Source organism: Eretmochelys imbricata, chromosome 6 (assembly GCF_965152235.1).
Source record: "Eretmochelys imbricata isolate rEreImb1 chromosome 6, rEreImb1.hap1, whole genome shotgun sequence".
NCBI classification, from domain to species: Eukaryota; Metazoa; Chordata; order Testudines; family Cheloniidae; genus Eretmochelys; species Eretmochelys imbricata.
This window is the reverse complement of record NC_135577.1, coordinates 11,843,960-11,854,732: the sequence shown is the minus strand read 5'-3', so window position 1 is coordinate 11,854,732 and position 10,773 is coordinate 11,843,960. Positions and strand designations below refer to the sequence as shown.

The 10,773-nt window shown below is 56.0% G+C and overlaps 1 protein-coding gene across 1 annotated transcript; it reads left to right on the top strand.

Annotated features, from left to right (window-relative positions):
- The first annotated feature begins 508 nt into the window (after positions 1-508).
- CLCF1 (cardiotrophin like cytokine factor 1) lies at positions 509-6,699 on the top strand. Its single transcript, XM_077820736.1, has 3 exons — positions 509-602; positions 740-906; positions 6,196-6,699. Exons 1-3 carry the CDS (start codon positions 509-511, stop codon positions 6,697-6,699), a joined length of 765 nt encoding a protein of 254 aa, XP_077676862.1.
- The last annotated feature ends 4,074 nt before the right edge of the window (positions 6,700-10,773 follow it).

Below are 10,773 nucleotides of genomic sequence, written 5' to 3'. Positions count from 1 at the left end.
GGGACCCAGCAGAGATACTCAAACCTGGACTGGGCAGGTGGCGGGGATTGGAGACAGCCAGGCACACCTGAAAAGGCCTTTTAGACCAGCTGGGCCTTGACTCCCTGACACCCACAGCATCTGCCTCTTGCTCCCAGCTCTTCCCTGTGTGCTCTACAGGCTTTATGGCTCATTTGAAACAGGTGTGTGAGACACCCATAAAAATACCTGTCTGAGCAGCTGGGGCTGGAGGCCATTCAGGGTGGTGGGGAGGAGAACATGAGACAAGGTGTGAGAGACATACCTCCTGCCTCCCCGGGGTGCTGGGCTGGGGAACTGGCCTAGATGGCCCCAGAGAGTGCACCCCATCTGCCTCTCCTCTACCGCCAGCCAGAGCACATTCAGACCCAACCTGAACACAGCCCTGGGGCAGAACAATGGGGTGACAGCTCCAGAGACACATTCGTGTCACAGCACCTCCCGCTGGAGAGGGTGGGAGTAGGCAGCCATAGGTTCCTCCTCCTCCCCAATGTCACAGCACCCCCTGCTGGGAAGGATGGAGCTGGGCAGAGGAAACACCACCCTCTCTCTGGTGTCACAGTGCCCTCTGCTGATGAGGGCAGGTCTGGGCAGTCACAGGCTCCTCCTCTTCCCCAATGTCCCTGCGCCCCCTGCTGGGGTGGGCGGGGCTCAACAGAGATAGGCTCTGCCCTCGCCTGTGTCAAAGAGCCCCCTGAGCTGGTCATTGTGTTCCCTGCAGGAGATTCTTGGGGGATCTTTGCCTTCCTGTGCGCAGCACTCTGGAACCTGCCCGCGGTCCCCGCCCTGAACAGCACAGACGAGGTGGGCGCTGGTCAGTCCATCCAGAAGACATACGACCTCACCAGGTATCTGGAACACCAGCTGCGCACACTCGCCGGCACCTATGTGAGTACAGGGAGGGCTATGGAGCAGGGCATAGCCCTGTGATCCCATCTCCCCTTTCCTCACCCAACCCTGCCTGTCCTCAGCTCTCCCGCTCATCTCTCCTGCCCCTTTCTCACTCCCATGCCTCCTGTGCACTCTCTGTTCTCCTCCCACCCCCAACTTAGATGTCTCCCCGGAGGGGTGAGGGAGGGTTGATTCCTTTCTGTCCTCCTTGGGGGGTCTTGGTAAATGACAGGCTCCCAAAAGTGATTCTCCCACCCCAGGGGAGCTGGGGGGGTTGTAACTCAATCTCCCCCCACCCTGCAGCACACGAGGGAGCAAGGATGACAAATGGCTGAGGCATGTTCTGTTATAGGATCCGGCTCTGCATCATACTGATGTGGTCTGGGGGCTGAGTCGGAAGACAGCTCTTGGAGTAGAGGAAGGAGCTGCAAATCCTTTGCCTCTCCCTGATTGGGGGTCTCTGTCTCCCATCCCCAGCCCCCTCTCTATTCTTGGCCCAGTTCTCCACACACACAAACCCCCACCGACATCCCCTTCTGGGGAGCTGGGGCTCCCACTCTCCCTGTCTGCACCCACCTGCCCCCGCTCTGTCATGCATATCTCCGAGCTCACACCCTCCCCGCTGTGTGGCTCTAGCCCTGGCAGGATGCCCTGCATCATGCCCCCTCCCTGTCCTGGGGCACCGGGGGAGTCTCCCACTGTTTACACTCTGTTGTGCTGTCTCTCCATGGGGTGAGGTGAGGCCCGTGTGTCAGAACTCGCCTGGGAGACGCCCCGGCTGGGCCACGCTCCACCACGCACAGAACAGGCACCCAACCATGGCAACGGGGGACACCGCCCGCATCAGACCCATGGGCCTATCCAGCCTGGTATCCCTCTCCACCCGGCTCTGGCAGACCAGACCCACAAGCCCATCCAATCTGTATGTCCTTCCTCCATGCTGGGCCAAATCAGACCCTTGGGCCCATCAAGCCTTGTATTCCTACCACACTGGATCAGACTAATGGGCCCTTCTAGCCTCATCTCCCTGGCAATGTCCCATGGCAAAACTTCCCATGGATATTGTCCACCCTGACCTGTAGATTTCCCTTCCCTCTTTAGAGTTTTGTGCCAATGGGTTATAAGAAACCCTGGGTAACTATAGGCCAGTTACCCTGACACCGATCCCGGGCAAAATCATGGAAAGGCTTAAATGGGATATAACAAAGAATTAAAGGGTGGTACCATGATGAATGCCAGGGAGCCATGTTTTGGAAAATAGAGCTTGTCAGACAAACCTGATATCCTGTTTTTTGTTGCAATCACAAATTTGATGGATGAAGATAACTGTGCTGCCGTAACATACATTGGTATCTGTAAGGCATTTGGCTTATTCCCGCAGGATAATCTGATTAAACAGTACTGTGCAGAATCAGCCTAGCCCATATTAAATGGATTAGAAACTGGCTAACTGATAGAGCTGAAAAATTAATTATAACTGGGGAATCCTCATCCAATAGGGGTGTTTCTGTTGGGGCCCTGCAGGGATCCCCTCTTGGCCCAAAGCCATTCGATATTTTTATCATTGATCTGCAAGAATATACAAAATCACTGGTGATAAAGTTAGCACATAACACCAAAATCAGCAGTGGTAAATTCTGATGGTGACAGGTTAGTTAGACAGATTGATTTGGATTGCTTGGTAAACTGGGCCCGTGTGAACAAGGTATGTTTTAACAGAGCCAAATGCAGGAACATACATTCTTTGTTCCTAGATGTCGGTCATGCATACTGGAGGAGGGACTGTGTCTTTGAATGAAAAGGACTAGGGGGTCATGGTAGATAACCAAACAAACATGAGTTCCCAGTGCAATGCTATAGCTCACATGATCCTTGGCTGCACAAGCAGAGGGATGTCCAGTGGGAGCAGGGAAGTGGTGTTACCTCTGTGTATGGCATTAGTGAGGCCATTACAGGAACAGCGTGTCTGGTTCTGGTGACCATATCAGAAAAACTGGACGGGGTTCAGGAAAGAGCGACAAGAATGAGGTGAACTCTGGGAAAGTCTGTGGGATGGTATTTATCTACTGGGGTTGTTGAAGAGAAGGTTAAGGGGTGATTGACCCTCATCAGTAAGTACCTAGATGGGAAGATGATACTGATGTGGGAGGGTGCTTTAAACTAGCAAAGGCAGAAGTCAGCAACGCTCAGGCTGGGAACGAGGCACAGCCCTTTCAGAGGCTCTGTGAATACAACTAGCAAGTTCACAGTAAGTGTCACTCGGCAGCACTTTCATTTTTTATTCCAAATTCTTCACACATTTTTATCAAAAATGTTTGGGTTGGAAAATGTTCAATTTCCCCCTCCTCCTTTCATTGTGTTTCCATTTTGACACAGAAAATGCAGGTGAGAGAGGAAAACCTTTAAAAACCCAACCTCAAATGTTCATGGGTGGGGGCGGGGTCGATGAAAAATGGAAAATTTTGAAAAAATGAACATTAGAGGGTGAAAATATCCATATCTGAGATGAAAGACCATTTTTGGACACTTGATACAATTGTTCAGTAGGTCGCCAGACTCTAAGCAATGTGCCATCCTTTGGGGCAGCTTCCCACAGGGCATAGTGAGCAGGTTCCTCTCCCTGGATTCTTTCTTGTCACAGTGGGGCTCTTTCTAAAGGATCTGCTCTAGTGCAGCAGTTCTGGGCTGGAGACAGGAAACCCCAAGGATGGCTCTCTGGCCTGGGTTATGCAGGAAATCCGACTAGATGATCTCAGTGGCCCCTTCTGGCCTTAAAGTCTAGGGCTGTCTGAGTTCTCCAGTGGTTAATCCAACTCAGCAGCCCCAGTGTAGGACCTGATCCCATGACATCCCTTGTCAGCTGTCTGCACCTGGAGGTGTCCTTGGCCTTTGCTAGAGCTCCCCTTTCTTCCAGGGTCATGGGGTAGGGTTGGAGGGCACTCAGCAGGGGGAAACCCGGCTTGTGTGTCTGTTTCAGCTCTCTCCTTCTAGTCACATGTGTGAGGCATGCTCCCATGTTCACATGTCAGTGCATGTTAGTGCTCTTCAGTCTCTCTGCTTTCACTCCAGCTCACTCTGTGTCTGCCTCCTCAACACACCTCTGTGTATGTCTCCCCCTCTTCCCCCTTTGCTCCCGTTCCCTCCCCCATCCTAGGGTGCTCACCTTGTCTCTGCACCCCCACCAGCTTCCGCTTAGGCTTGCGCAACGGACGGGGAGAGATGTCTCCATTTGCCTCCGGGCAACACTGAGGAAATTAATTCATCTCCTGAGCTTGTCAGATTGTTCAGGTGCCCATGCCGCCCCACCCGCAGCGGTGACACACCTCCCTTCCACTCCCTGATTCTCCCTGAATCCCTGCTAGGGCTCCCCTGCTGCTGCGGGGGCTGCTCCCCATGCCATCCTGGGGGACGGGGAATCCCTGGGTGTGGGGAGGCAGGGGGGTAGCAGTTTGGAGGATAGCTATGGGAATTTGCATGTGTGGAGGCATGTTAGCAAGCATGTGTGAGAGAGTGAGCACATGTGTTGAGGGTGAAAATGGTGTGGGTGTGTGTGGGTGTGCCCGTGTCTGGGGCTGCATGTGTGACAGTATGTGTGTGGGGTTGTGCATGTCAGTATGTGTTGGTGTGTGGTGTGTCAGTGTGTGGGGGTGAGTGGGGGCATGCGTGTGTGTCACTGTGCAGATGTGGGGGTGAGAATATGCAGGTATGCAGGTTGGGTATGTGTGGGATGTATGTGTGTGAGACAGTGGGCATGCATGTTGGAGTGTGTGTCACTGCATGTGTGTATGGAGTGTGGAAGTACCTGAGAGTGAGAATGTGCACTCATGTGAAATGTACATGTGAGAATGAGTATGTGGAGGTCAGCATGTGTTTGCGTGGGGTGGGGGGGTCAGCATGTGGGGCGAAGAGGGTCAGCATATGTCTGCGTAGGGCGAGGGGGGTCAGCGTGTGCCTGCATGCGATGAGAGGGGTCAGCATGTGAGAGGGAGGGTGCTGGGGCTGAATAGTTTCCCCAGCCCGGCATTGTTCTCCATCCTGTGCATAGGCCCAGGCGGTGAACACGCCCCTTGACCCCCCTTTCACTGTCTGGGGGGGAAAAGGACCCCCCTCTCCAGAGCACTCCGATGGCCTTGGTTCACCTCCTCTTCCCCACTCAGCCGCCCGTAAATTACCTCATCCCTGGGGCCACCAGCCGGTTCCTCCTGCCGCTTCCCAGCCCCATCATTAGGGCCTCACCTGTGAGACAGGGCCCCCCCTTCCCTCCATCATCCCTGGAGGAATTCCTGAGAGCCGGCCGCCGTGCTCTGAAGTGTCCTCGCCCGTGCCAGGGGGCACAGGAAATTCCACAGCTCATGACGGGGCAGAGGCAGCCCTTTCCGGGAGCCGCAGTCCCCGAGACTTACTACCCCCAAGGCCTAGCAGTGCTTCCCCCACCTCATGGCATTTTGGTGCCAGTGTTCCCACTCCAGCCCCCATTATCTCCTCCTCTGCCCCCCACAGGGGTTCCTCGACTCCATGCCCCTGCCTTGGTTGGCAATACCCTCTGGCTGTGGGGCTGAGGGGCTCCGGTCCCACAGACTTTTATCCCTCCCCCCCACATCCTCTTTCATGCAGGGACTGGCACTGGGCCCTTTGGTGCATGGGCCAAAGCCTGTTATCCTCATGGCATTCACTCCAGAGCCACAGCCTCCTGTCCCCTGCACCTGGCCAGGGACAGGTCCTCCGTGTCTGTCCTCACCAGGGGCACCCACTTGGCAGCCAGTTATGCCGGGAGAAGAAGCCATGCCCTGCTGGGCTAGAAGCCACCAGCTGAGGGGTTTAGGGAGCCCGTGGACTTGGGAGAGAGGTCGATTCAGACCTACTCACCATGTACTCCGGCAGGCAGCACTCCATCCCGAAGCTGCAGGGCCAGGGCTAAGGGCCACAAATGCCCCCGGTCGCTCCCAGCCTCACCCAGCTGCACTATGCCCCATGACTGAGGATCTCCTTCCAGCAATGGACAGGGCTGAGCTGTAGGGCTCTTGAGTATCACTGGCCCCTTCCGGTGCCTCCCCTTTACCCCCATCCTCTCCCAAGAGGGATTTGTTCCCGTGTCTCCTCTGCTGGACATCTCCTTGGGGCCACTTAGGAGGGCCAAGTGGCAGCTGGGGTGTCCCCATGCTGATCCCCTCAGAGTCTCTGGCCGTCCTTGGGTCAGGCCTGACCCCAGCAGGAGTGTTCGAGGGTCGCATTGGGTTCTGTTTGTGTGAATCTAATGACCTCTCTCCCCTCTCTCACCCACTGCAGCTGAATTACCTTGGCCCCCCCTTCAATGAGCCAGACTTCAACCCTCCCCGGATGACAAGGGCCGAGATGGTGCCCAGTGCCACTGTGGACTTTGAGTTGTGGCGCAGCCTGAATGACAATGCCCGGCTGGCAGCCAATTACCGGGCCTACACGCACCTGCTGTGCTACCTGCGTGGCATGGATGGGCAAGTGGCCAAGGCCGAGCTGCGCCAGAACCTGGGCCACTTCTGCACCAGCCTGCAGGGCCTGGTGGTGAGCATTGCCAGCGTCATGTCCTCGCTGGGCTACCCGCTGCCCAGCCCACTGGGCAGCACCGACCCCACCTGGGCCCAGGGGCCGGGTGCCACTAGCTCCCACAACGACTTCCTCAAGAAGATGGATGACTTCTGGCTGCTCAAGGAGCTGCAGACTTGGCTGTGGCGCTCCGCCAAGGACTTCAACCGCCTTAAGAAGAAGGTGCCGCCCGCCGCCCTCATGCTGCGCCTCGAGGCTAGGGGTTTCTGACCCCTGCCCCCCCACACCCCATCACCACGGTGTGCCTCGAGGTACAGGACATCTGCCCCCTCCCACTCCACTCATCATGCTGTGCCTCAAGATAAGGGGCTGCTGACTTTCACCTCCCCTCAGATCTTCCGAACCTCCAAACCCAGGCCCCACTGTGCCTCCCACCCCTTACCCCTCTCCCTCCCTTCCATGGTTCCCAGCCTCCTTCCCATCTGTTATGCCATGCAGCACGTCCCCATCCTTCTCCTTCCCTCCCCCAGCCTTTTTCTTATTCTCTAGCAAGGGACCTATTTGCTTTCCAAAACAGGGAAATAACCCTCCTTCCCCCAGTACAGCCCAGAGCAGCAATAAGCCCCACCCCCAGATCTGGACAGCAATAACCCCTTCCCCTTTCACCCAGAGCAACAATAAACCCTACCCCCATGTGCTCTGGGCAGCAGTCAGCACTGTCTGTTTACAATGGGCAGCCCTAAGCCTTGTCTGGCTTTGTCTCTTGCTGCGTCATACTCTGTACCTCTGGTTTGATCCAATTCTTCCTCTGCGTCCCCCTCCCCTGCTCTCATGCACGGAGACCTGGACTCATCCAGCCTTTCCTCAGGTTCAGAGCCCCTGACACTGGCCTGCAGCCTGGCCTCCATGTTTCTTTGGGTGCTTCCAGCTCTGCCCTCCATGCATCACTTCCCTCATGGCTGGGGGCAGGGGCTGAGATAGGCAATGCCACCAGCGCCAGCCCTCCGGTCACACCTGCAAATGGGGCAATCTCACCCCATGACACTGCAGCATCGTGGGGCAAGAGGGACGAGAAATAGGAAGGATCGGGGTGTGAAACAGGAAAGTCTGGGGATCCAAAACAGGAAGGGGGAGGGGGAATGAAACAGAAAAAATTGAGGTCCAAAACAGGAAGGGGCAGATGTTGAACCAGGAAAGGTTGGGGTCCAAACCAGGAAGGGGCGGGATTTGGAAGAGGAAAGGTTGGGGTCCAAATCAGGAAGGGGCGGGATTTGGAAGAGGAAAGGTTGGGGTCCAAACCAGGAAGGGGCGAGATTTGGAAGAGGAAAGGTTGGGGTCCAAAATAGGGGTAGGATTTGAAAGCAGACCTCCAGCGCTTCTCCAAGTGCAATGCTGATGCATCTTTTGGCCCCACCTCCTGACAAAACACCCATGAGGACCAGGAAAGCAGGGGAGCTAAACCAGGAAGGGGTGGGGCAATATCCCTTTGCCATCTCATGCCATGACACATGCAGCATTTCCTTAAAGTTTACATTGTCGCAGACGTAGCATTTGGGCAGTTGTGGGGGCTCTTTATCTGGCATAGGCCCTGCTGCCCACCCCCCTGCCCATGCTCCAGATGTGGGATCAGGGTTAAGGGCCTGTGACCCTGCCCTTCTCCACCCCCCACATTCCCCCACCGGGTTGTGTTTTTCTTGGTATGTCTATATTAATATTTATTTATTTGGAAATATTATTTATTAGATGGTATTTATTGCAGAATTTTTATTCTTGTATTAACAAATAAAAGGCTTCCTCCAAGAGCTTGGCTCACTGGCATCTTGGGTTGGGACTGGCTGAGAGCTCACTGGGCTGCTAGAATTCACTGCACCCCAATCAGCTGCCCCAGATTCTACCACTAACTGTCTGCCACCCTAGATCCCTAACCCAAGTAAATACAATCCCAATCCACCCCCACCCCTATCTGTCCCCCAGGTCCCTGCCCCGATCCAGATCCTGATCTGCCCTCACCCTGGTGCCATGTGCTATGTCACACACATTCTCCTGGAAGGTTGGCCATCATGAGGCTTTGGGGTAGAGAGGGGGGTTTCCTGGCAGGAAGGGAAAGAAATAGGTAGTAGAGGGGTGTTACCTGAAGGGTCAAGGAGAACTGGGCAGGGAAGGAGAGCATGAAGGAGGGGGGAGGGGGAAGAGCAACAACATGGCTGGGGCACTAGGGCTGGGGAAAGAGAACATGACAGGGTGGGGGTGGGGAGACTGCTTTTTAGCATGGAACAGTAATCGGGGGAGTGGCCCTGAGATAGATGTGGGGGTGAGGCTGGATGGGAAGGCGAGTCCCAGGCCCCTTTGCCCATCCTGGCAGCTCCTACTTGTGCGACATGACGTGTCTGACAGGGAACGAGCCCTCCCCACCTCTGTGTCTGACAGCAGGCTTCTTATGTCCAAGGGGGAAACCGAGGAACAGGGAGGACATAGGGCTCTGTCACAGCCAATTAAAAGCAAAGCCGAGAATAGAACCCAGGTGTGCTAGCTATTAACCCACCCCACCTCACCTCACCCCACCATACCCTTCCTCTGCGGTTCTACCCACTAGACCCCACTCCTCCGCTTCATAATTAAAATGTCATGGTTGGGGGAGCTGACCCTGCTGCACCTGCTCTGAGGATAAATGGGAGGTTCAGGCCCATCTGGCATCTCCTACCAGTGCAGAGCTCACCAAAGAGTTCAATATGGCAGGCATTATGGGGTCAAAACACTGGCTAGCCCCCTAACTCCCTGCTTCTGGACCTAATCTAGCCAGCCCCTACACACCCATCCATCTAGGCATCCACCCACCCATGTACACATCCCTCCATCTGTCCCCACGCACACCCCTCCATCCATCCATCCTCCAATACACCCCGCCATCCATCCCCATACACACTTCTCCACCCCTCCATCCCCCTATACACTCCTCCACCATCCCCATATACACCTCTCCATCCGTCCCCCAATACACCTCTCCATCCACCCATCCCCCAATACACCCATCCATCCACACCCCTGCCCCCTGACACTTTCCATGAGTACAAAATCGTGGCTCTTGCTCATTTTCACTTTAGTTAGTGTCTGGGGCAGGTCCCCAGCCTCTCCTCTTCTCGCTGGCTGGGTTTGCTCTGCATGTGGAGCCTCAGAACCGCCTTCATGACCTTCCCTGCCTCATAAATGCACCCAGCAACTGCAGCTAAGTAATGGGGAGGAACCCCTAAATATAGCTGGGGAGTCAGAGGGGGGGTGGAGAATGCAGCATATACACACACTGCAGCCTGGCAGAATCTACACCTGGTGCAGGGAGCCCAGGGCTGGGCTAGCAGGGGCTGCAGGTCAGGGTTGAGGGGCCAGCAGCGCAGGGTGTGTGTGTATGTGGGCTGTTCATGGCCACTGCCCTCTCGGCTGTGGCTAACATACTTCTCTTGGTCAGTGATGGGCTCAGAGTGGGACCTCCAGCCTGGCACCCTGGGCATGCCCCTGGAAGGGGAGAAGAGGGAGAGGCACTGGGATCTCAGACTGCTGTTAAGGCTGGGGAGAGCAGGGAGTCCTGGCTGAGCTGGGTGACCCTCACACGGCTCCCCCGGGAGTTTCTGTCTCTCGGTCCCAGCCCCTCCCTGCCCCATGTGGGATGCGGGGCAGGGGGCTGCAGGTTGGGATTGAGGGACACCAGCAGAGCTGGAGGGGGGTGGGAGGGAAAGTACCAGGGGGATGGTGGTGACTCAGTGCCATGTTGGATGCCTCACGCCCAACAGAGGCAGGCTGGGGCTGGGGTCGGTGCCCCCTGCTTCCTCCCTTTGTCTCCCTGGAGCCAGGGCTCCCGGAATCTGACTGACTCAGCCCCAATTCCCTCCCCGTTCCTGGCAGGGGACAAAGCCGAGGCTGCCCTGGGTCAGGGATGGGGGTGGGGGGAAGGCCAAGATCCCAAGTGAGTCACTCTCTGATCCCCAGACCATGAGCTCTGCACAGCCCTGAAGCTAAGCAGGCTTGGGGTTGGTTAACCCTAGGAAGGGAGCCCACTCAGTTTCTGTGGTATCAGAACCTGGGTCCCATTCTCCCACCCCTTCTGGTGCATCCATTCTGCCTCCTACTGTTGGCTGTGCTCATTCACCATCGCTTTGGGTCCTAAAATAATTTGCAGGTGTAGAACAGATGCTGGGCTCCTCCCCAGAGGTAGCTGCATCTCAGCACTGGGTGAGGGATCACTGTATAAACAGCCTCTGTGACACATCCCACAGATGGCTGCATCTTAGTGGTGGGCAAAAGATCCCTGTATAAACAGTTCTTGCACCTCTCCCCACTGGGACCTGCATCTCA